The sequence below is a fragment of the Nicotiana tomentosiformis genome, chromosome 2, assembly GCF_000390325.3.
Source record: "Nicotiana tomentosiformis chromosome 2, ASM39032v3, whole genome shotgun sequence".
Taxonomy (NCBI): domain Eukaryota; kingdom Viridiplantae; phylum Streptophyta; class Magnoliopsida; order Solanales; family Solanaceae; genus Nicotiana; species Nicotiana tomentosiformis.
Genome location: NC_090813.1, coordinates 29,724,381 through 29,751,269, shown reverse-complemented (window position 1 = coordinate 29,751,269; position 26,889 = coordinate 29,724,381). Strand labels below are relative to the sequence as shown.

The window sequence follows — 26,889 nt, the reverse complement described above, 5'->3', positions numbered from 1 at the left end:
ATGGTAAATTTTCGTATGGTCATCACCGGGATTTACAAAGGCAATCGCCAGACATTTTCATATAGTGATCACTATGGTTCGACACAAATATGTCAATCATCAGAATTATTTATACGGAAAAATTCTGTCAGTGACTTCAAAATTCTGATAACAAGGGTATTTAATGAAATTTTCTTAACAGGGTCATAATATAAACGTTGTTCTAAAAAAAAATCCACCCGGCGTAATTTCCTACACAAGAAAACGTCTTGGGTCCAACCCAATACCACAGAGATTTTGATTTGGAGTAGAAGACGACGCTGGAGCCCAATCGCACTAACTCTTCACCCCTGGTTCATTCTTTATTTACCTCAATGCCACTCCACCTCTCAGGTGCAATGCGTGTCACTCAGAAACAGAATCATGTTCTGTAATGAATCTCTCTATTTGCTACTCAGCAGAATAAAAAAAAGAAAGAGAAAAGAATAAAAGCATAACTTGCATGACAACAATGACATTGTCCTCATTCTTCAGCTTGCCGTTCTCTCTCTCTCCAAAACCTATACATACATATATATATATATATATATATATATATATATATATATAGAGAGAGAGAGAGAGAGAGAGTTTTTCATTGAGAGAGAAAGAGAGTGTTAGGTAATGGGATCATCAACGGCGGCGCAGAGCAACAGCAGCAACAGCAGCTATGATTTGTCTTTTAAGATATTATTGATCGGTGATTCAGGAGTTGGCAAGAGCAGCTTGCTCCTTAGTTTCATTTCTAATGCTATTGACGATATTACCCCTACCATTGGTACAATTACTACTGCTACTGCTACCTCTCAATCCAAACTAGTTAGGGTCTTGTCAAATATGAACATTGCTCAAATTAAACTTATCTCAATCCAGTATTCAATAATTTAAGTTCTCTAACAGGTTGTAACAGGTGACGTGCTATATTTTTTGACGTATCAATTTATATCTATTGTAGTAAAATATATAGATACTTTCAACTAGTATTTAGATGACTTGATTGTGTAAATAATACTCACTCCGTTCCAATTTATGTGAACCTGTTTGACTGGACACGAAATTTAAGAAAAAACAAAAACTTTTGGAATTTGTGGTCCTAAACAAGTCAAAAAGTGGCTATAAAAGCTTCTCATTAAGAGTAGAATTAGAAGTTTAAGCTAAATTGTTTTCAAATTTAGAAAGGGCTAATTATTTTTGGAACGGACTAAAAAAGAAATAAGTTCATATAAATTGGAACGGAAGGAGTATATATTTTTCATCCTGGTGTAAATATAGTATTTTGCATTTTTGTCTAGCTTTATGATTTGATATTTTCCTAAAATTTGGATTTTATGATCTTCAGTGATTAAGTGTGCATAAAAGCTCGGAGTTTGAATTCAACTGTGCATATACTTCTCTTGAAAAAGTTTAGTTGTTGCTGAAAACCTAATACTCTGCATCCTATCGTACGTTGTTATGAACTTTTCTAGATCTGTAGCTGTTGTTTTTAAGCATCTAAATTGAACATCTGTATAAAATAATGGCTGTGATTAATTTCCCTATTGTTCTTGGTTGAGTGATTTATAGTGGTTTTATGTACACATATGGTCCTTCCTTGTGGACTGTGGTAGTCAAGAAGCTTTAATTTAGTGTTGGACTCTTAATTGCCTCGAATATTTTATCATATTCTTCATGCAGCACTCAACCTTCTCCATCTTATGTGATGGCTGCTTGTTGCTTTGCTTCATCCTAAATTTCTGTTTCACTGTTACGTTCATGATTTTCTATGTCAGGTCATGGATTGAAGTTTTAGCTATGTTGCTTAGATTCTTCGAAAATGTCTTGTCTTCGGGTGTGTGTCAGATCCTCCAAAAGTAGAATATTTTTTGAGGATCCGACACGGGTGCGGCAACATTTTGGAGAGTCCACGCAACATAGGTTTTTAGTTCATTTGAGTCCTTGTTCATCCATCTAACCATACCAAGTATCAATTTTTGCTTTCTTTGGGTTGAATTGACTCCTCGAATATGTCATGTGGTATAAAATAATGTCAAAATACTATTTGTTTCACATATAGAAACGAACAATATGTTAAGTTGTTCATAATAAAATTTTGGATTAGGATGCTTAAGTACAAAATCTTCAGGAGAGCACCCTGATCAGCAAAAGAATATAAGAACAAGTAAATCTAAAAAGAAAAGAGAAGAAGAAGGAGAAGCAAGCTAGAAGTTCAACTAACTGAGCTTAATTATTTACTTCTCTGTCTCTATCTCGCTGATTGCTAAGTTAGAGGTCTTTAAATGATAGTGTATTTCTCTCTAACTCGACTTTCCAATGGTTTTCTGTTTCTTTTCCCTAATGACTAGGTGTCGATTTTAAAATCAAGACGCTCACTGTTGGTGGGAAAAGATTGAAGCTTACCGTTTGGGACACAGGTAAGATTTTCCTGTATTCTCTAACAGCTAAGGCTTTAACGAATATGGTGTATTACGCTTTGAAAGACGGTTGGAGACCATTGGAATTTCTTCCCCAATGGTTTTCTGTTTCTTTTCCTGTATGATGCCACCGTGAATTCATGTGCTTATTTTGGTAGTATGTCTTCCCGTAATATAGACCATAGTAAGATTGTTCGTCAATAGTGACCTGCTGAATTTGATCTTCTTCCTATATATACTCTTGGCGCACAAAGGCTGTTACAGTTTTGGATTTTGAATTAAAGTTATTGTGTTAATATAGCAAAACTGGGATCACTCTGCCAGTGAAATGAAATCTATAATGCTCTGCTTTAATCTCAAGAATGTTAGAGTTTAACTTCTAACAAAATTGATGATAGAAGTTTATCACGGACATAACTTCTGTCATTGTTCTACTCCAACATAATAACCTAAATTGTTGCATCATCTCTTCCTCAGTAACATCATAAAGGCATGTGCCTTTTACGTTTGCCTAGATGCCATGGCAAGCTTGTGACTTTTCTTAGCATATTTTCTACAGCTGGACAGGAGAAGTTCAGGACATTGACAAACTCCTACTTCAGAGGTGCTCAGGGAATCATTCTTGGTATGTCATGAATGAAGAAATATTTCATACCATGCTAGAGGGGCTACATGTCAATGTCTTCAGAATTCTATTTATGCTTCTAAATGAAATGTTAGTGCTTAAGGAACCTACATCGTACCAAGATGAGAATGCTCTTGTTGTTTAGAGTGGATGATTTTAGAACTCTTCAAAAGTTTTATTACAGTAAGCCCTAGGATATCACTCGATATTTCTTTCTCTATATTTCCCTGTTGGAATTCTGTCCAGCAAAGTACACTGAAAAAGTGTCTGTGAATGAGCATCTTCATTACAAACATTTAGAAGCTTTTTGCAACAGAAATGTGAACTGACTGTCGTCTTCCTAAGTCCCGTTATCTGAGTTTGTTGATTGGCTCTTACGAGCACCTAATGGAAACATATGATGACATGCAAATGATGAATTTTCATTTTTAATCCGGATAATCTTCAAATACTTGTCAACGAACTTAAGCTTTCCTAGTTGCATCAACAAACGAAGCATTTTCCTGCATTATTTGTTATGCAATACTTTGTCATTGCATTTCTTTTCTGTGTTCATAATATCTGATCGCCTTTACTATAAATCACAGTTTACGATGTGACAAGGAGAGACACATTCACAAACCTATCTGATGTGTGGGCAAAAGAGGTGGAGCTTTACTGTACTAATGAGGATTGTATCAAGATGCTGGTTGGAAACAAAACTGACAGAGTAAGTCCTGCGAGAGTGAATATGCTTGTGTACGATCTTGAATGCTTGGAGTGCACTTTATCCTGCTGCAGCGTCTGGTTTGCTTGAGAAGGTTCTTAGAATAGGAAACCATCACTCTTGATAGACAATTGATATAATGCTCTAGCGAAAACGAGTAATGAGGCCACCTTTTAAACATGAATATACAGTATTAATTCCGTTTAGGAGCTGAGTTGTAGGCTAATCTCTGCCTATATATGCAAACCAAATATGATCTATAAATTGCATGTCTTGACTCACTTCGTGGACGTACTCTTTTTCTACCCTTGATGTATCTTGCTCTTGTTATCCATGTGTTAATAGGTACCTTTAACATTAACATTAGCAGTTACATTCATTCCATTCACTATAAGATTATTTGATGCTTGTATAAATCTAGATGAATTATAGGACCTATTTAGCTGATTCTTTTTAGCATGGAATTTCAGGAATCTGAGAGAGTTGTGAGCAGGGAGGAAGGTGTTGCTCTAGCAAAAGAGCTTGGAAGTTTATTTCTTGAGTGCAGTGCTAAAACCCGAGCAAATGTAGAGCAATGCTTTGAAGAGCTTACCTTAAAGGTAATGATACTCCTTTACTCTTTCCGTAGGATTCAGAAGAGATGTTTGTCATGGCCCCAATACCCTTTCCACAGATTGAAGAAAAAAGGTTTATCAGCCCAGAGATATCAATAGAGAAAAACATTAAAAAAGAAAAAAAGAAAAAAGAGAAGGATTCCTTAAGTTTGGATGTCTGCTACTGACATAGAAATCTGCAGAATTTGCACCTCATAAATTTGGTCGATATGTAAATAAATTGCAAATACAGTCAAGGACATATGATTCCCTTTCTTGAAAATCTTCACCTTTCCCAACCCATAAAACAAATAGAAGTAGATATGCAAGAATTAATTCTAGACATATTCAAGAACATATACTGATTCTCGTGATTTGAATACGGTGTCACTTTGGCATTATAAAATTGGATTGTGAGTCTTCTCCTATTTTAGGATTTAGGCTTAAATTAATCGCTTTTATGAATGAGAAAATGTATCTACCATCTCTTTATATTCATATCCGAATCAAATTCAAACTAATATCATGGTGGATACAGATCTAAAAATATTGATGTTTGGTAATTGGTATTAGATCAGTTTATAGGTGCTTTAACTGACCTTTGATGGAAAACCTTTACAAAATGTTACCTTAATGAGATATTTGCTGGTGTTTTCATTATATAGACTTTGACAGAAGATTATGACAAGCAAGTTTATTTATGCTCATGGAAATCCCCATTACCCCAACCAAAATCCAAATTGATGATTGGTGTAGACACTTTGGAAACTTGTTGTCACTTCCTTTTTCTTTCCCTTTTGTTCCCTTTGTCTCCCTAACTTTGAGTTGCTACTGTTTCCTGTCCTAATTTACATTCACCCATTTTTGTTTCATGACACAAGGAATACCTTGACGTTTTAAGAATCTATTGGTGCAAGTATTCCAAAAGCCATGACATCTTTTTACACTTAAACAAACTATAATATATTACTTGAAAATTACAAAAGAACATGCCTTCCGGCCATTTCTAGATGTTGACGAGATATTCAAGATGAGGGTCTATCGGAAACAACTTCTCTATCTCCACAAGGTAGGGTAAGGTCTACGTACATATTACCCTCCCAAAAACCCACACTATAGGAATACACTAGGTATATTGCTGTTGTTATTGTTGAATAGATATTCAAGATTCACCTTTTTGTTAATCTTATACTGTACCCAGATAATGGAGGTACCAAGTCTTCTGGAAGAAGGATCTGCTCCAGGGAAGAAAAATATCTTGAAACAGAAACAAGAACGCCAAACAGCACAGAGTAGTTGTTGCTCATGAAAACTCTCCAAAACTAGGTCCAACCATTGACAAATTTATCAAAGGCATGCACTAGATGGGGGCAGTAAATGTCACATTTTCGTTTTATTTTAGTGCTGCTATTGAAAAGGTAATATAAATTCAGTGTATAAAATGGTCATGTGTCTTTCTCCATTTTCTTTGTTCATATTGGCCAAATTGCTGATTTATGCGTGTTTTTTCATAATCAAATGTGCGTTCTCTCTAATTGCCCTGGAAGATCATCATTCTTTTGCTCTCTGCCACATCTTTTTTTTTTTTAGCATGTTCATAAATCTCCTTAATATGCGGCCGAAGGGTGTGTTGGGCGTTGGGGCGGAGTTATAGTCGACAAAGGATGGTTAGTTGAACACCCTTTGTCGAAATATTGTGTACAATAGGTCAAATATTACTTTTTATACAGAGACTCCCCAAGAAAGGTGAACGTTTTTTTTTTAAAGTTTCCACTAACAATAGCCATCAAAGAGGTTAACTACAACCATTTTACCACGAAAACAACATCCATTATTTCTGAGCAACCCTTTCATTATTTTTCATGAGGTTATAACGATTTAGCAAGGATTGGTGCAGTTGCAGCGGCGACTGAAAAAGCCTTTACAGTGGCCACTTTCAAAGCCTTCAGTGTGGCAAATATCAGCACACTTTTGCCGGCTGTGGCACCGCCCATGGAAGTTTTGGCTCCGCTTCTTGCATATTTTGCCTCCACACATCCATTAAACCAATATATCGCATTATATATGGAAATTAAAGTGTTGACTATACTTATATACATAAAAAATAGTGTTATATCATACTTATTCAGACCTTTACGGGTTGGAAAGAAGGGATTTAAGTTTATTCATGATCCTATGAACGTCCCTTAAGGAAATGTATACTCATAGTAAAATACTAAAATGTTTAATTTGTAGGATGAAAACGAATTATATACGTACGTCAATTAGGATGTGGATGCTCTTGGAATAGAGCTTAATTAATTGTAGCAGTATCCTCCAAGCAGTTATATATGTGCAAACGTACTATTGTATTTGACTGTACTAGCTGAGTGTGAGCTGAGGGTCTAAACAGCCTCTTTATCTGCGCAAGGTAGAGGTAACGTCTGCATACACAGACTACTCTCCCCAAATTCCACTTGTGGGATTATATTAGGTACGTTTGTTGTTGTCGTTAGCTAAGTGTCAAATCTAGAACTAAAGGGAGACGCAAGAAGTTAATTACCACTGCCCAGAATAAGTACCAGCATGAGGAAAACAGTGGCAAATAGCTTCGTAGAGCCACCTCTCTGTTTTTATTTTAGGGAAGGGAAAGTGATGAAGGACGGATGTGAATATTAGAGACGAGCGCAAGAGGCCATCGCCAAAAGCAATATTTATATTAGCAAATGGTGTTGTCTAATCCGGAGAATAGGGCAGTTACCTTTGAAAATGCATAAACTAAAGGGAAATGAAAAGAACACGTATTGTTACGCGACGCCTTCATAAGATTCCTTGAAAGGGCGACGTAAGATTAAGCAACCGATGTCAGTGCAGTTACTATCCGCCAACTGAGGTCCCCTCCGTACGCTAGACGAGATTGTCAGTGCGTATAGGAAAACCAATGTCAAGAGCAATTAAGAGAACATAAATGAGAATTGAGAATGAAAGAAAGCTTGATTGCATTAATGAAAGCTATTACAGAAAAACAATACGGTGTCGAGGGAGAGAGACACCAGTACAGAGAATTGTTTGCTTGCTAGAAAGTTTAATTGCTTGATCTCCCTTATAGTGCTTAAAACAAATAAACCAAAGTTATATGACTTGACCTAACTAAGCTAGGGAGACATAATAGAAATACATGAAATAAAACTACTCTATATTTACAATGAAAAGGACTTAGATTTCTACAAAATAGAAGCCGATCCATTGGCAGCAACCTTGTCTTTAGCATCAGGGTCTGCGCGCGGGGCACCGTTTGCACACACGACTCTGTTGGCATCTGCCTGCGGCTGGGCGCTGGAGAGGGTTATCAGTGGGGCGACATAGTCACAGGCGCGCTTGTCACTTGGCGCGGCCAGGACCACATGGTCGACCATGACGCTAGGCGTTGGGAGGCTTACCAGGACGCCATGGGGCGCGTCCAAGGAGTCATGGGGCATGGCTGGATAGCCGCCCATGACATTCTCCCCCACCTGAGTTGGCGACGTCCTCGGCGCCTTACTTGCAAGATAATCATCGATCAGGCTCTTGTAGGCTTTGAGGTTTGTTCCCCTCTCCCAAGTATTCTTTTCTGCATCACAACCCTGCCATTTCACCAAGAACTCTTGGTGATCTTTCCTTGAAAAATGAACCACTCAATCATCGAGAATAGCTTCTACCCGCCTTTTTCCGACTGAATTAGGGCCTCGAATATTGGGTATTGTGAGTTGGTTCCGTGAAGGATTCTCCATGTCTTCCCGAAAGGGTTTCAGAAGATTGACATGGAAGACTGAATCAATCTTCCACCAGGCTGGGGTATCCACCCGGTATGCAACTTTTCCAATGCGCTTCTCAATGGACAAAGGTCCAATGTATTTTTGCAATAGACGAGGGTCATGGACCCCTGCAAACAAGTATCGCTTCGGAATTTTCACCATCACTTTGTCTCCTACTTGGTATTCAACAAAGCGACGATTTTGTTCAGCATGCTTCTTCATCCGCTTTTGGGCTTTGACCAGATAGCTCCACACTATCAACAAATTTCGCTTCCATTCCTTCGAGAAGATATCAACTCAAGGAGATTTCGACATGTTTGGGGCATTCAGAGTGTGTGGGAGTAGCGATTGCTGTCCGATAATAATTTCAAAAGCGTTTTTGTTTGTACTAGAGCTGTTTTGTGAATTGAAACACAGTTGAGCAACATCCAGAAGCTTCACCCAATTCTTCTGCGATCCGGTAAAAAAAGGACGGAGAGATTCCTCCAACATGCTATTGAACCGCTCTGTCTGGCCATCAGATTGCAGATAAAAACTTGAACAATGGCTCAATTTGTACCCAAGGCACTTAAAGAGCTGAGCCCAAACATTGCTAGTGAAGCGATAGTCGCGATCACTAACGATGTCTTTAGGCAGACCCCAGTATTTGACAACATGAGAGAAGAAGAGTTGGGCTGTATCTTCTACTGATATATATTGTGGGGCAGCTATAAATGTATCATACTTGGAAAACCGATCTACCACAACTAAGATAGTTGTGAGATCTCCGACCTTAGGTAGCCCGGTGATGAAATCCAGTGAAACGCTTTCCCAAGGTCTCTTTGGAATAGGCAATAACTCCAAAAGACCCGCTTGTGTCAAGCGGTCTGACTTGTCTTTCTGGCATACTAAGCAAGTCTTCACATACTGAGCAACATCATTGGCCATTTGAGGCCAATAATAAGCACGACGCAACAATGCCATGGTGCGCTCTTCACCTGGATGGCCTGCCCACAAAGTATCATGGCATTCCATCAGAAGAGTCCTTCGCAGATCTCATCCTTTAGGAACATAAAGTCAGTTCCCTTTCACCTTCAGGAACCCATCTTCCATGTAGAACTGGTGAGTCTTACCCTGTCCTACCAAATCGACCAAATATTGTGCATCGGGATCCTTTGGGAGTAGATCTTGTATCTGGTCTCTTATAGTGGTGGCCACTTCGATCCCCCTGAGGGTGGCAAGTAGGCACACCGATGCTAAGTCAGCCCTTCGACTGAGCGCATCATCAACTTGGTTGGTTTTTCCGCTTCGGTACTCCAAGTTGAAGTGAAATTCCGCTAGGAGTTCCTGCCACCTGGCTTGTCGTGCATTCAGCTTTGGTTGGGTCATGAAATAGCTAACAACTGTGTTGTCTGTCTTGACCATGAACGTGGTTCCCAACAGATAGTGCCTCAAAAGGCGTAAGCAATGGACGCCATCCAATAATTATTTTTCTTGGGCGGCATTGCACTGTTCTGCATCCTTCAACTTCCGGTACGCCACTGGATTCCCCTCTTGTAGCAAGACTTCGCCTAGAGCATAGTCAGAGGCATTCTTCTGTACTTCGAATGGCTTGGCCAAATCAGGAAGGGCCAAGACGGGGCTACTAGACATAGTCGATTTTCTCGCATGGGACCCCAATCCCAAGGCATGATCTTCTTCAGGAGTTCTATCAATGACAATGCAATGAGAGAGTAATTATTCACAAATCGCCGATAAAAGTTGCATAGGCCAAGGAACTCCCTCAAGGCATGGATATCCTTAGGCGGCGGCCAATCTGTGACGACCTGAATCTCCTGTTGGTTCATCTTTATCCGCCCTTCCTCGATGACATGTCCGAGGAAGTCAATTTGCTTTTGGGAGAATGCACACTTGGACAGCTTCGCATATAGTTCATGTTCCCGTAGTGGGGTTAGGACCTTCTGCAGGTTCTCCAGGTGTTCCTCCAATGTTTTGCTATATATCACAATATCATCCAAGTAGACTATTACGAACTCATCAATGTACTCGCGGAAGACTTGGTTCATAAATGTGAAAAATGTGGTTGGAGTATTAGTCAAGCCGAATGGCATGACCAGAAAGTCGTATGATCCATATCTTGTCACACAGGTCATCTTGTGTTCATCTCCTTCAGCAATTCGGACTTGCCAGTAACCTGTCTTCAGGTCTATTTTGGTGAACACTGTGGCACCACCCAACCTATCGAACAAGTCTGCCATGAGCGGGATAGGGTACTTGTTCTTCACGATGATTTTGTTTAGGGCACGATAATCCACATAGAGTCATAAGGTTCCATCCTGTTTCTTTTGGAATAGCACAGGGGACCCATAAGGGGACTTGGAGGGCATAATGATCCCCGTGTCTAGCATTTTCGTGAATTATCTCCGAAGCTCGGTGAGCTCGGGTTGTGACATTTTGTAAGGCTCACGGGCGGGTGGCTTCGCACCCGGCACCAACTCAATCTAATGGTCCACAATGTGCCTAAGCGGGAGTCGCTTTGGCATATCGTGTGGCATGACGTCTTCAAAATCCAATAGCAACTCCTTCACGGGTGTAGGAATGAGACCCGATGAGCTTTCTATATCTTCAATACAAAGGGTAGCCATGAACGTGGGTTCATGTATTTTGACTCCCTTCTTCAACTGTAAGGCCGAGATGTTCTCAACGACCATCTTTATGGTTGTGCATGGAATAATACAGGGCTTATCCCCATTTGCTCCCATCATCACTAGCATGTCGGCATAGGGTACTGGAATGGTGTTGGTTTGCCTCATGAATTCCAACCCAACTATCAGCTCGAAGTCATCTAACGCGCAAGATGGCTTTTCCTTCGTAAGGGCCGAGCTTCAGTGGCACTCCTTTGGCTATTCCAGCCACCGGCTGAGATGGTGAGTTAATAGCCCTGACACGACCTCTGCCCTTCCCCACAAATAGACCAAGGCGTTCTACCTGAGTTGAGGCTAAGTAGTTGTGAGTAGAGCCCGTGTCTATCATCGCCCGGATGGGCTTGCCATTAATTTTCATCTCGACGAATATTAATGTCTTCCCTTGGTTAAGAGAAGGCCCTTCATCCGCCTTCTTTTTCCCATTCTTTGTTGTTGGGCATGGGTCCTTCTTCTTACGGACACCAGCACTGGTTCTCGCTAAGGCCTCAGAAATAGAATAAATAAATGCATTGAAAGCACCTATTGGTTTGTTCTGGTCAGCATCATCTGTGTCGTCATTCGTCCCATCATCAAAATTTTGATGGGCATTCATCTGTGCATATGGGCATTCATTGTTCCAATGTGATCCGCCGTAATGACGGCATCCTGAAGGAGGCTTTCTACCCCAATCGTTGTTGTTTGATGCAACACTATTGTTGCCTGAGGAAATAGCCCTAGATTTAGTTGCACTCCGATCTCCTCCACTTCTGCTAGGGCCACAATTGCTAGGCTGGCCCCCTTTGTACCCCGCTCGGACAGGCGGTTGAGGCCTATCCAACCGAGCTTCCACTTGATAGTCCCCAAGGCATTCCGCTGCTTGGATCGCCTTGGGTAAGATGTCTATCCTTTGTCTTTGCAGCTCCATACATGCATAAGGTTTCAAAACTTCAAGGAATGTAAAGAGTTTGTCTTTGTCCCCCATATCCCCGTATGTTCAGCATGAGCACAGAGAATTCCTGCTCGTAATCCCGCACTGACTTGGTCTCGCGGAGCTCCCGTAGATTTCTCCATGCATTGTACTCAACATTTTCGGGGAAGAACTGTAGGCGTATGGTTGCTTTTATTTCTGCCCATGTCTCGAGAGTATCTTCACAGGCCTTGATGGCTTCGTATATCACCCGCCGCAAGAGTTTAGCATCACCTTGAAGATATATGGCAGCAATTGCTACCTTTTTTGCTTCTTCTAACTCCCTCACGACATCGAAGTACTGTTCAATGTCGAAGATGAAGTTCTCCACTTCTTTGGTATTCCTAGATCAATTGTATGGTTTTGGCTCAGGAATCTTCAGCTTTTGTGGCACAGGGGCGAGGTTCACAACACCCCCAATCTGGTTTTCGCCTCCTCGAAGTAGGCCTTGTAGTGCAGCATTGACAACATTGAGCTGGCCTGTCAAGTTGTTTATAGTTTGCTGCATGGCAGTCACCCTGTCTGCCTTTTGTGCCTAGTAGGCTAAATCTTCGGTACGCTCCTATTGGAGGCCCTTGAATTTACCAAAATTTTTGGCTGCCTCTGTGGCTGACGTTTGCCGGTCTCCGTCAAAGTCGCGACTGATGTTCGCAATGTCACCTTCGGCCTGCCACATCCTGCGGTCCAGGTCGTCCATCCTTTGCACTAGGTTGGTTCTTAGATCAGGCACTGTATCCACGATGGATCGTAATATGTCAACCGTCCCTTCAAGGGCCGCAATGCGGTCCCCACAATTCACCATGGTCAGAAATGGTGGTAATGACAATGTGTTCCCTCGTCCGATGTCGAGCCTAAGCTCTGATACCAACTGTTACGCGACGCCTTCCTGAGATTCCTTGGAATGGAGATCTAAGGCTAAGCAACCGATGTCAGTGCAGTTACTATCCGCCAACTGAGGTCCCCTCCGTATGCTAGATGAGATTGTCAGTGCCGTACAAAAAAACCAATGTCAATTGCAATTGAGAGAATAGAAATGAGAATTGAGAATGAAAGAAAGCTTAATTGCATTAATGAAAGCTATTATAGAAAAGCAACACGGTGTCGAGGGAAGAGACACCAGTACAAGTAATTGTTTGCTTGCTAGAAAGTTTGATTGCTTGATCCCCCCTAATAGTGCTTATAAAAAAATTAACTAAAGTTACATGACTTGACCTAACTAATCTAGGGATACATAATGGATGTCGCGCGTTTCTCGCGAAAGCGGGTTTCGACATTGTGACAACTCTTTTGGATGGGAGATAGAGTGCTAAAAGTCGCCACCTAACGGTTTTTGAGGTGCGTTAGGGCACCTATTATGTAGATAACTCTGTTTGACTAGCCAACGCCACCAAAGATCGGGTAAGGGCTCAAATTACCTTGAAGGGAAGGTGTTAGGCACTCTTCGAGGTCCACAACAGTGGGTCCCGACTGAACTTAAGATTATGTGGATTATAATTAGGCAAGATAAACAAAGAGAGTAAGGGTCAAAGAAATTTATTATAATACAATGAGAAATAAGGATTACAAGGATATAATTATGACAGTCTATATTAGACGGCTAAAAGTATAAAGAAGAGGGGGAGGGGGGGGGGTCCTAAGTTTTTTAGCCTAAAGGATCACCCCGTACAACATAAATAATACTTCGCAACTCCCTTGAGGTAGGAAATTACTCATATTATTCAGCGAGCACAGACTATCATCTCCTGCTACCCGATTACTATGTTAAAGTTATTTACTTAAGCGCTCTAATTCAATTCTAAGTCGTGCCCTATGCGTGCACTGCCCGTCCCGTACCTATGGTCCAGGAGGCATTGGACCTTTATTTAGGGTGGTTCTAGACTTTACTTAGGCTGCTCAAATGATAAAACTTGGCGACATACAAAACAAGTTAGACTTCATGTAAGGACAGTTAGGGGATCAAGTTAGCCTCCACACTTAAACAACAAATGCACACAAAATAGGTTCTCACATTGCGTTAGACAGTTTCAGAACTGAGACAAATTAAAGCCATTTAAGCCCTATAGACATGGTTTCTATATGACCTTGGATTCAAACGTGCAGGCAGTTTCAGATGCAAGACGCCACTTTAAGCTTATAGACATGATATCTAGGTGATTTATGCAGTTAGGGGGAGGGGGGCAGTGAGAACCATCGAAAATATTCAGAATTACTCGTGTTTGATCCTATGGGCATGCTCTCTAATAGTGGCATGACTAAGCAATGAAACAATGTTTGAAAGTTCATTATTGACACTTTAAAGCGAGTGGTAATATTCCATAGGCAGGATTTCTAACGATTAACGATTGAAACTGATTTTTTATACTTAGCCCCTATAGGCATGTTTTTAGGTGAGCAGTATGATAACAATAGAAAATTAATCAATTAAAGTCCTATAGGCATGATTTCTGGATGAAGATCAATAGAACATAAGCTAGTATAATCATATAGGCATGGTATCTAATGAATATGCTGCAGTTATTGAAGGAATGGTTATTGACATTTGTTTCCTATAGGCATGTTGTCTAGTAACACATGGCAGTAGACATAGGAATAAATAAAGCACTTACTATCCAACAAGACGAGACAAAATTAACGGGACGGGACGGGGGGAAACGGGACGGGACAAACGGGACGAAACGGCAGGCCCATCCTGTCCCGCTAACAAACGGTATGGGATGGGACGGGACAGAACGGGACGGGTTCGCGGGCCTTAAGTGCCGTTTTAAAAAAAAAATTATTTAAGCATTAAGTTTGGCAACGACTATTTCTTTGACAATGACTAAGTTTTTAAAGTTTGCAACGACTAGTTTTTTGACTTATTTAATAAAATTAAAAATTAAACAGAAATTAGGAAACTAAGTAAAGAATTATAAATTATTAAAACAAAAGACTTGTAATGAAATATTCTAGTAATTTAATATAGTTTTAAGCCATTAAGTAACTAAGTAAGAGTGTAAGACAATTCATAAAAAAAATTCAACGCTTAGAGCCTTTTATTTTATTAATAGAACTTTCAAATCTCACATACAAATATAATTCTTTTGAAGAGCACCTAATCTACGCATCCACCTTTTAGGAAGGGTTCTGTTTGAACTAGGTCTCTTAGTAGACAATTACAAATTATCATACTAATATTTGTAAGCTCCTATATAACTTCGTTGTAACTTATCTATAATTTTTCTCGAACATTGTTCTAGAATTGGCAATGTTGATTGATGTTTCATGAGTTCCATGCCGTCATCGCTCACAGTGCTAAGTATCTCATTGTATTCTTCTTCTTCCCTAGTGGTTAATTTTTCAAAACCAAGATTTCTTCTTTCTGAATTAATCCAATCTCTGAATAATACGAAAATCTCTAGGCTGTCCTCCGCTAATGAATGTCTATAATCTCCGATTTGAAATCTTGCCGCGCTAAAAGCACTTTCCTATGCTACTGATGATGTTTGAATAGCAAGGATATCTCGGGCTATTATTGAAAGTGTTGGAAAAGTCTTGCCACGTTCCCTCCACCATGCCAAATGTTGTTCGTTGCCTTCTTCGTCTTTAACACTTTCCAATCCTTGATTAAGATTAGAATCAAGTTCATCATCAATAGAGGAATCAAAACCTATTATATCATCCATATCTTCCCATAGAACTTCTACTCTATACTTAGAAGTAGAAGGAGCAGTTTCACCACTTGTTGTTTTCATAGATTTATATTTATCAAACATTGATCTAACATAAGAATATATGCTAGCTTGGCAGTCTTCGAGAGATGGTTGTTCATTTTCTTGAATTACTAAATTCTCATAAATTTTACGAACAAGTCCCTTTACACCTCTTAATTTTAAAGATGGGTTAAGTATAGAAGAAATTAAATAAACTTGGGGAATAAGGAAAAAACACTTTTTAAATTTTGCAATCATTTCATTAATGGCCGGTGCATAAGTTGGATTAGTTTTATACTTACCAAATACAACAGAAACTCCACAAATATACCATAATATTTGTATAACAGTAGGATAATATATACCAGAAAATTGTTTTGTATCATAATAAAATTTTTCTAAAAATTTAGTAAGCTCTTTGATATGATCCTAATCAGAATCAACAATTTGATCAGCGGGGATGCCATTATGCATATTAAATACCTTTTGTATAGGCACCCGATAATCATAAGCAACTTTAAGCATTTCATAAGTAGAATTCCACCTAGTACAAACATCTTTTGGAACTTTTCTATATGGAAGGTTAGTACTAGCACATTATTGAGAAAATTCACGAATTGTACTCGCTTTATTATCACGAAAAATATAGCTGCAAGCATGTTGTACTTTACTACAAGCATCCAAAAATAAATCAATACCATCTTTTACAACCAAGTTAAAAATATGGCATGCACTTCTAACATGAAAAATTGCTGGATTAATTGGACAAAATCTAGTTCTTAAGCTAGTTGCTGCAACTGTGTTAGCAGAAGCATTATCTAAGGTGATAGTTAAAACTTTAACAATGAGTCCATAAAAATCAATAATTTGTAGAACAGTAGTTGCAATATATGTTCCAGTGTGTTTTGAATCAACAAATTTATAACCAATAATACGTTTTTGCATGTTCCAGTGATGATCAACCCAATGACATATAATAGTTAAATAATCACAACCATTAGGACTACGACCTATATCAGATGTGATAGACACTTTACAATCTAAGTGAAAAAATACACAACGAATATACAGAAGATATTCGGTTTGAAATTTAAAAATATCATTTCTAACCGTGGTCTTAGGAAAACCTTGAAAAGCAGGATTATATGTTTCTTGTATATAATGCACAAAAGCAGGGTGAGAAGGAAAAGTAAAAGGTAAGCCACAGACAAGCACCATTTTTTCTAAGTTCTCACGATCTCTATCTTTGTTATAGGGGCGTAAAATAGTACCAGAAGTAGGGTCAAGTAGTTGTTGTAAAAAATTAGAACCCCCGCCAGACCCACTAGGAGTGCCAGTACCGGTGCTAGGATTCGCTATTAGGCCGGCTTCTATTTTAGCTTGTATCCATAAAGCTTTGTGCTCCCTACCTAAGTGCCTAGTTAAACCCCCCGTCCCACCACTTTTGGTGTGCGCAAAGTGTTGCTTACATATTCCACATATAGCACGTTGATTGACTTTATCATGTTTTAAAAATGTCCATACAAGTGATGTTTTGGGACGTTCACCCTTAGGCTTACCCCTTACAGGAGGTACAGGGGGTAAAGCTCCAGACCGAGATTCAATCTGAGTTGGAGCTTGTATTGCGGGACTAGTGGGTGTTTCATCTAAATCTTCTTCCTCATTATTTTCATCCTCATTTTCTTCGTCCTCAATAAAAATATCATTGCCAAATTGTCTTATTAAAGTTTCATGATCTAGTTGTTCTCCGAAATTAATATTATAACACGAGGGGGGTTTGAAAAATAAAGTTTCATCAACATGAGTCATTTCATCTATATGTTTTCTAATTCTAGGAGAAGAGTTAGGATTAGGACTAGGATTAGGATTACTACTACTTTCACCTTTACTACTTTTTTTACTAGTTTTTTAAAGGTAAATACATTTTTAGGTGCCATAATTTAAATATGAAATTAAATTAAAAAGTTAACACACAAATGAAATACGAAAATAAAACACATAAAGTAAACACAAAAAATAAGCACAAAAATGATACGCAAAAATTATATATTAAAATTAGGAGATGGAACTAGTGCACCGTGATTAAATATTGAAACTTGAAGAAATTGCCCAAAATATTGCTCCAAATACTTGACGAATTAATTTGAAGCTTGAAAGTTTCTCCAAATATTTGCCCAAATACTTGAAACTTATCACGTGATAGTTAATAGTGAGAAAATTGAGAGAATAATATAGATAGAATGTAAGAGATTTGAGAGAGAATGATTGATTTTTGTGGAAAAAATAAAGAAGGATGTGGGTATTTATAGTAGAAAATAGGGCCAAAGTGTAATTTAATAAACATAGGGGTTATATTAAAATTTAGAGGGGGGGGGGGGAAAGGGGGAGGTAGGGATGTTTTGGGGTAGTGGAGGCCAATTATAGCCGTTTTTGGCCATTGGGAATGACTATTTTTGCAATTGAAGCCGTTGCCCAACGACTCGAATTCAAAAACAAAAAAGGACGCGGGACAGGCGGGACGGGACGGGACAAACGGGACGAAATGGCCATCCCGTCCCATCCCGTGTCCCGTTTAACATGGGCCCATCCCGTTTAGAATTAAGTGGGCCGGGCCCGGCCGGGACTGGACGAGGGACCGGGACGGGACGGGACGGGATGGCCCGTCCCTTTGGATATCCTTATTAATAGTAGACAGGTTGCGTGAGTGTGCGATTCTCCTAATGGCATGATTTCTACCAGTGTATGTGAAAATTGAATAGCATATACGACAGGTTAGATAAAATAACAAGTAGATCATACGAACCCTATAGGCATGTTTTCTACCCTTTCATGCAAACATTAGAGTATGCCCATTTTCCCGATTTCACTAACACCCCAATTGTTTATTACAAAATTATTACAGACACAATGATGAATGTAATTACAAAATATTATATAAGCAATAACAGTAGGCCTATAGCAGTCCCCAAAGGAAGATACCCAGTATTGCTTGGGCCTTCAACAAACGCCTTCTTCCCAAATAGCATACCCAGATCCCAACATGGGACTATATTCATCAGCACAACCCAGAAACCATAGAGGAACTCAAACCAAATCAAACAGCCACAGATTGATCATACGACCCAAACATTGAATCACACAGAAATCACTTAAACAAACCAGTTTGCATATTCAGTAGATAGAATGAGGAAAGAACTGAGTGTCAGAGACAGCTAAGGTCTCAGTAGTAAAGAGAGTGGCCAACGAACCCCAAATCCTAGTGTGTCAGAGTTCACAAGGGTCTAAAATGGACCCCGAGCAGTGCTCACACTAGGGAGGTGAATAGAGAGAGTCTTAATGGCCTTGGCTTTCAGCCGGCCAAGAGTGATAGATTCAGAATAGTGTAAGTAACCAATGAGAGTGAGAGAATAGTGATTAAGGGACATAATTTGGAGAGATGCACTTGTATTTTAGAAAGCAGACATAGCAAAGTTGCTTAAAACACATAACATGCGAGTTAAGAGGGTCAACAAGACTTAGAGGCATGTTGCTATTACAGGTTTAACACTTAGCAAGAAATAACATATTGGAAGAAAACACATTGAGAGAGTTAGAGGAGAATCAAGTTTCCCGAGATTACAAGATTAACATACAAAGGTGCATAATACCAAATAAGTCTAAGTAGGGCACTAACTTAGAAAGTTTAAAGCTTAAGGATCCAAATTATGCTAAGTATCCATCACAAATCAAAAGACAGACATGCTAACTTACATCGTGAAGAAAAACAATATCAAACATGGTAGGGAAACACAAATTAAGATAGCTACTCTAAAGTCTCAAATAATTAGTAAAGGGATACGGAATCAAGTAAGCCAAAGACATGCCGAGTGACACAATAGCAGAGGAGCAAGTCAGAGATTATAACACATTACATATGTGAGGCAGTCATTGCAGTAATTCGAAGTAGAGTGTGAAAGCAAACTAATGCCAAAGAGTAATGTAGACATTCAGGTGCCAATACATTAGGCTAAATAAACTTAAGAGGGTCTAAATTATTCAAGAAAAGCATATTCAAATAACATCTCTCAAAATTGGAAATTTTAGGTAAATATCAAGTGCTAAAGAGGTTCAGATCGTAAGGCAGGTTTAATGCTAGTAAAGTTACAGACAGAGATGGTCTAAGAACACAGTAGGTCATGAAATTCAGAGGCGTGAATATGCAGGACATAAACATAGAAGAATGAAATCGTAAGGCCTCGAGACTAACCAGTTATCAGTTGAAGAAACAGACAAAAAGAAAGAACGAATTCCACAGTGCTCTGAATGTCAACAAAGAGCAAGAACCCAGATTATTAATGCGTCAGAGTTCCCAAGGGCTTCAAATGAACCCCGGGCAGTGCTCGCACCAAGAAAAGTTAAAAATCATATTCCGGTGGCCTTGGCTTTCAGCTGGCCAAGAACCAGAGTATAGAACAAGATAATAAGAGCACAATAAAGTAATAGCTTTGATTATTTTAGTGAATCCGGGTAATTAAAAGTCTCATTCAAAGGGGAAAGGGGATTTGTTTATATAGTAGTAGAAATCAAATAAACAAATCAAGGAAATACTATAAAATCAACATAAACAAGGAAAAAATAACATGCAGAATCAGTAAAAGTCAGATTAGAGAAAAATTAGGTAAACCCTAGTTGACAGAAATCAAAAATTGGTCAGAGATCTTGGCTAATCGGACCCATATATCCTTGATATAAATGTATCTACCGTCTACATCTTTAAGATTGAAGACGATTTCCACATGATTCCAGGTCTGGTACTTGCCAAAAATAGGCAAGTATTAAGTAATACAAAAATCGTGTAAGTAACACGGAGATGGAGCATATATAGAAGGCAAATTGTAAGAGAATTCCATATTAAGGTCGAAATCAGAGATAATTGGGGGTGTGACGACTAGGGTTTGTGAGGGAGAAGGGCGTGACAAAGAATAGAGGCGAATGTCTTTAGAAAATGGGGATTGGGGTTTGGGTGAGGGAATATAAGGAGAATGGGGAGGATTGTTGTGAGCTGTTGATTGCTTTGATCAACAACTGGTATTTAAGAAGAGCTGTGATAACGACTAGGTCAGGATTCCAAACTAGAGTAAGAATTTGAAAAGAGAATGCGGAAGCAATAAGAATAAGGAATTGAACAACTAGAACTAAAGGGTAGAAAATAAAGGATATGGGAAAATTCAAGGGAATAATTCCAAGAACTTCCAAGAATGCAAGTTCTATAGCCTTGACAAGATCAAAGCAACAACGTCTTGATTTATTGAAGAAATCAAATGCCTTTACTTAAAAGCAAATCAAAATAATAGATTCGGATCTTGACCTCTTTACGAGTAACTTGAGACAATAATTAATAACTAGTATTAATCGCCTTCCAAGAATACCACAAAGGAATCAAAGATATCGCAATAGAGAAGTAATCTTACTACCTTGAACTATGAACTAGTAAAGGTTGAAAGATAAATCTCTAAGCACAAGTAACAAAGGTTCAAAATAACTCTCAAAGTATGATATACTTAATCAATAATGAAGTCTATCAATGAGTGAGAAGAACTCCTTATTTATAGGAGTACTAAGGCACAAAAAGTCCTTAAAATTAGGTAGGGTAGTTGCTAAGGAGTAATAAAAGTTATTATAATTAGGTGGGGGGCAACCAAATCCCTTTGGGCAGATTTGGACCTTAAATCTACTAGTTTGGGCCATTGATTTGGACTCCAATTGGGATCCTTTTGAAACACCCCCTTTTGGACCTCTTTTAAGCTTATTTTGAGCCCCTTTGGTGGACTTCAAGGGCTGATTTGGTGGACCAATATTCCTCCTCTTGGACTTCAATTTGGATCACCAAATAATTAGAAAACTTGGATAATTCATCTACTTTGGGCTTGAGCTCTTCCTCTACAATTAAAAGCTTATTTATTTGCCATTGAAGTCCAGCAACCTTAGAGTACAACTCTTTAGCTTGAGATCTTGTAAATGGCCTTGGAGCTTCCAAAAATCTATCCTTGTCCTTGATGCTATCATTCCCCTCTTCTTGAAAAGAATTCATCCTCGAATTCGATCCTACATCAAACAAAGACAAGTCAGCAACATTGAATGTAACACTTACTTGGAACTAACCAGGTAGGTCCAACTTGTAAGCATTGTCTCCAATCCTTTCAAGGACTTGAAATGGGCCATCTCCTCTAGGGTGCAACTTTGACTTCCTTTTGGAGGGAAATCTCTCCTTTCTAAAGTGAACCCAAACTAAATCTCCAGGTTTAAAAATAACTTATTTTCGACCCTTATTCTTTCTCAAGGCAGTTTGCTCATTTTTCTTCTCAATTGCAAGCCTTGTTTGTTCATGAATTTTTTTTATCATCTCAGCCTTTGTCCTACCATCAAGATTAACAATATCATTAGTAGGTAATGGTAATAAATCAATGGGAGTGAAGGGATTAAAACCATAAACAACCTCAAAAGGAGACATACCTGTAGAAGAATGGATTGTTATATTGTAAGCAAATTCAATCATAGGTAAGTGAGCCTCCCAAGAAGTTAATTTACCTTTCAAAACAGCCCTCAACATGTTTCCTAAGGTTCTATTAACTACTTCAGTTTGTCCATCAGTTTGTGGGTGACAAGAAGTAGAAAACAACAATTTAGTGCCTAACTTCCCCCAAAATACACGCCAAAAGTAGCTCAAAAACTTAGCATCCCTATCACTAATAATAGTTCTAGGTATACCATGCAATTTGACAACTTCTTTTACAAAAAGATCAGCAATATGTGAAGCATCCATAGTCTTTAGACAAGGAATTAAACAAGCCATTTTGGAGAACCTATCTACCACAACATATATACTATCCTTACCATACCTTGTTCTAGGCAAATCTAACACAAAATCCATAGAAATATCAATCCAAGGTGAAGTAGGAACAAGTAATGGCATGTAAAGACCATGTGGTAACACTTTAGATTTAGCTTGTTTACATTCCAAACACTGTGCACACATTTTTTCAACATCTTTTCTCATTCCAGGCCAAATTTTTTTTTCAGCAAGTATGTCTAATGACTTTGGGACTCCAAAGTGATCCATAAGCCCTCCACAATGTGCTTCCCTTACAAATACTTCATGTAAAGAGCAATTAGGGATACATAACTTATTTTCCTTAAAGAGAAACCCATCTTGGAGGTTAAACCTCTCAAAAGGACCCAACTTACAATCTGCAAAAATCTTGCCAAAATCAACATCATTAGCATAAATTCCCTTGATTTGATCAAAACCCATCATATTAGAAGTCAGGGTAGAAACTAAGACATACCTTCTTGAAAGTGCATCTGCAACAACATTCTCTTTCCCTTGTTTGTAAGAAATTACATAAGGAAAAGTTTCAATGAATTCAACCCACTTAGCATGCCTTCTACTAAGCTTACCTTGACTCTTCAAGTATTTCAAGGATTCATGGTCAGTTTTAATGACAAACTCTCTTGGCCACAAGTAATGTTGCCATGTGGCTAAAGCCCTTACCAAAGGATATAGCTCTTTGTCATAAGTGGAATAGTTCAATGTGGCTCCACTCAACTTCTCACTAAAGTAGGCAATAGGTTTAGAATCTGGCATCAAAACAGCACCTATTCCTTTGCCAAAAGCATCACATTCAATTTCAAAGGATTTAGAAAAATCAGGCAATTGTAACAATGGAGCAGAACATAAATTTTCTTTCAACAAGTTAAAAGCATCATCTTGTTGCTTTCCCCATGTAAAAATCTTATCCTTTTTAATAACTTCAGTTAAAGGAGAAGCAATGGTGCTAAAGTCTCTCACAAACCTCCTATAAAAACTAGCAAGTCCATGAAAACTCCTAACTTGAGTTACACTCTTAGGTTTTGGCCATTCTTTTATTGCTTTAATTTTCTCTTCATCAACCTCAACTCCTTTAGAACTAACCACAAAATCCAAAAAAATCACACGATCCACATAAAAAGTATACTTTTTAAGATTAGCAAATAAGAGTTTCTTTCTAAGAACTTCAAAAACTTGTTTTAGGTGTTCTACATGCTCTTCTAAAGTGTTAGAAAAGATCAAGATATCATCAAAGTACACAACAATAAATTTTTCATGAAAATCCTTAAATATATGATTCATTAATCTCATGAAAGTGCTAGGTGCATTAGTCAAGCCAAAAGGCATAACTAACCACTCATAAAGCCCATATTTGGTCTTAAAAGCAGTTTTCCATTCATCTCCAGGATTCATTCGAATCTGATGGTAACCACATTTTAGATCAATTTTAGAAAAGATTTTGGATCCATGTAATTGATCCAACATGTCATCAAGACGAGGAATAGGATGGCGGTACTTTACCGTTATCTTGTTGATTGCTCTACAATCCACACACATCCTCCAAGTTCCATCCTTTTTGGGTACCAATAGGACGGGAACAGAGCAAGAGCTCGTGCTCTCTCTCACAAAGCCTTTCTCAAGCAGCTCCTCAACTTGCCTTTGAAGCTCTTTTTTCTCTTCTGGATTACTCCTATAAGCAGGCTTATTTGGGATTTGTGATCCACACACAAAATCAATTTGATGCTCAATGCCACATAAAGGTGGCAATCCATTAGGAATATTTTCAGGAAAGACATCTTCAAAATCCTGCAAAAGAGAAGAAATACTACTTGGTAAAGAAGAAGTTAGTAACTCAGAATTAATCAAAGCTTCTTTGTAAGTAAGTAGTATTATGGGTAACCCCTATTTTATTGCATTTAAACACTCTTTGGCTTTTATATAAAAACTCTATTTTTTATTTCCTTAGCCTCTTTCCTCTCACCAAGACTTTCTATTTTTTCATTCAAGCCCCTTTTTATCTCTTCTCTCAAATTGTTTCCCTCTCTCTCTCTTTCTCTCGGCCATCTCTCTTTTTTTCTAACTCTTGGCCTCCTTTCTTTTCTTTTTTCTCAAGATCACTTTTTATCCCTCCCCTTGGTTTTCCCATCGTTTCCCTTAATCTATTTTGATCTTCAAATACTTGAGAAGGAGATAAAGGTGCAAGAGTAAATTTCCTGCCATTTAGCTCAAGAGAATATCTATTCTTCCTTCCATCACAAAAAATATTCCTATCATACTGCCAAGGACGACCCAGTAAGATATGACAAGCTTGCATAGGGACTATGTCACAAAGAATATCATCCTCATATCTACCCACAGTGAATGAAATCATGCATTGTCTGTTTACCTTTAGTTCACCACTATCATTTAACCATTGGAGTCTATAGGGAGTAGGGTGTTTCATGCATGCAAGTCCCAATTTTCCCACAAAGTATGAACTCACCACATTAGCACAACTGCCACTATCAATGATCATAGAACAAGTTTTCCCCTTATCCCACACCTAGTATGGAATATATTCTCCCTTTGTTCTTCACTATTGCTTCCTAAATTGATAGTCATAATCCTCCTAACTACCTCAATCATGTCATCATTAGGCAGTTCTATATCATCATCATTACTCACATCTCTCTCTTCTTCTCCCTCACTTTTTTCACTCTCATATCCTCCATCTTCTCTAAGAATGATGTTTCTTTTACTTGGACATTCATGCATCATATGTCCCCTTCCTTTACATTTATGACACTGAATAGAACTAGAAGATGTAAAAGGTTTAGGGTTAAAGGTTTTACCTCCCTCTTTGTTCTCAAATTTACCTTTATCCTTGTCTTCTTTAGGTCTAGACAAACTCTTCATCTCTTGATTCGACCATGGCTTCTTAGAGATGGCGTTTGACCGACCTTTCCATGAGCTAGTTTGTTTTCTTTTATTTTGATTTTCTACCTTTACAAACAAATCAACTAACTCATCTATTATTATATATTGTTGTAATTCTACTACATCAGTTATTTTCTTATTTAAACCATTTAAAAACCTAGCCATTGTAGCCTCTTCTTCCTCCATACAATTAGCTTGGATCATAACCATATCCATAGCCTTAAAGTACTCATCCACAGACATGGACCCTTGCTTCAATGTTTGAAGGCGTTGTTGTAGCTCTCTTTGAAAGTGTGATGGTATGAATCTCTTTCTCATCACCCTCTTCATCTCAACCCAAGTAGAAATTGGTGCTTGTCCTTCTTGCAATCTGTCCCTAGTAAGCTTTTTCCACCAAATAGCAGCATAGTTAGAAAACTCAACAATAGCAAGTTTAACCTTCTTACCCCCAGGGTAGTTGTGACAGTCAAAGATGGCTTCAACCTTTTTCTCCCAATCAAGGTACAAGTCTGGATCCCTTGTTCCCTTGAAAGATTGACATCTTCATCTTTATACTACTTATATTATCATCTTCTACTCTACCTCTTTGTCCCCTCCTATCTCTTCCCACCCTATCAAAATCAACATTAAAATTATCTATAGGGTTTTCTTGATTTACAATGGGTGCAAAGGGTACATTTCTCCTAGCTTGGTGCCTAACATTATTTTCCCTTCTAAGTTCAGCTATTGTATCATTTTGCTCAGCAATGGTGTCCCTTATCTCTTGGAGTTGCAAATTCCATCTTTCGAATTGTTGATGCATAACTTGCACCGTAAAATCATTTCTTGCTTTGATTTCGGCTTCTTGAAGAACCCTTCATTCATTATCACTACCTGTACGTGACATCTTAAATAATTAAACTGTATCAGACAAATTGACTTTTTCCTCAATTGTTACACACTTTGCCTTATTTTTTCTCTCTCGAAATAACCTTTGAACAAAATACTTTGTAGATTTATAGTTAAACCCAACTCGTATAAAGTTCTTAGTAGTAAAATATAGATTTTTTGGAAACAAATAAAAGAAAAACCAAATTCTAAAACTATTAGGCTCGGTTGAAATAAGACACGAACAAAAAGTAAAGGATTATATATTTAGATTAGAAAGAGTAAGAAAAATTAAATTTTTGTCTTATCTTTTATAATCTAGGATCCCCTCTTCTTATTTCCTTTGATAGTGTTTGGAAACAAACTAGATACAAAAGAAAGTTCCAGGAGAGCAAGAAATTATTTTTTTTAAACTGATTTTCGTTTTTTTAAACTTTTTTTTTGCTCTTAGTATTCAAGAAATTCCCAGAATTATCAAGAACGAAACCCTGATAGAACCGCTCGGATACCACTTGATAACGACTAGGTCGGGATTCCAAACTAGAGTAAGAATTTGAAAAGTGAATGCAGAAGCAATAACAATAAGGAATTAAACAACTAGAACTAAAGGGTAGAAAATAAAGGATATGGGAAAATTCAAGGAAAGAATTCCAAGAACTTCCAAGAATTCATGTTCTATAGCCTTGACAAGATCAAAGCAACAACGTCTTGATTTATTGAAGAAATCAAATGCCTTTACTTAAAAGCAAATCAAAACAATAGATTCGGATCTTGACCGCTTTACGAGTAACTTGAGACAACAATTAATAACTAG

The 26,889-nt window shown here is 38.3% G+C and overlaps 1 protein-coding gene and 1 pseudogene across 2 annotated transcripts; one reads left to right on the top strand and one right to left on the bottom strand.

The window, feature by feature from the left end:
• The first annotated feature begins 294 nt into the window (after nucleotides 1-294).
• On the top strand, nucleotides 295-5,888 carry LOC104095778 (ras-related protein RABC2a-like). Of its 2 annotated transcripts, XM_009601983.4 has the most exons (6): nucleotides 535-796; nucleotides 2,361-2,429; nucleotides 2,989-3,054; nucleotides 3,642-3,763; nucleotides 4,231-4,359; nucleotides 5,555-5,888. In XM_009601983.4, the coding sequence occupies exons 1-6, from the start codon at nucleotides 643-645 to the stop codon at nucleotides 5,660-5,662; spliced, it is 648 nt and encodes a 215-aa protein (XP_009600278.1). In that variant the 5' UTR covers nucleotides 535-642; the 3' UTR covers nucleotides 5,663-5,888. The 2 variants fall into 2 exon arrangements, with proteins under 2 accessions (XP_009600285.1, XP_009600278.1); XM_009601990.4 differs by lacking the exon at nucleotides 2,989-3,054 and having other exon boundaries at nucleotides 295-796.
• A 15,574-nt stretch (nucleotides 5,889-21,462) lies between these two features.
• LOC138904538 (uncharacterized) lies at nucleotides 21,463-26,010 on the bottom strand (annotated as a pseudogene).
• Nucleotides 26,011-26,889: the final 879 nt, after the last annotated feature.

Bases quoted from the DNA above. Each gene is read 5' to 3' on its own strand.
- LOC104095778 (XM_009601983.4), top strand. From the start codon at position 643: ATGGGATCATCAACGGCGGCGCAGAGCAACAGCAGCAACAGCAGCTAT. The intron at 3,764-4,230 runs GTAAGTCCTGCG...ATGGAATTTCAG, and splicing joins TTGGAAACAAAACTGACAGA to GAATCTGAGAGAGTTGTGAG. The intron at 4,360-5,554 runs GTAATGATACTC...TACTGTACCCAG, and splicing joins TTGAAGAGCTTACCTTAAAG to ATAATGGAGGTACCAAGTCT.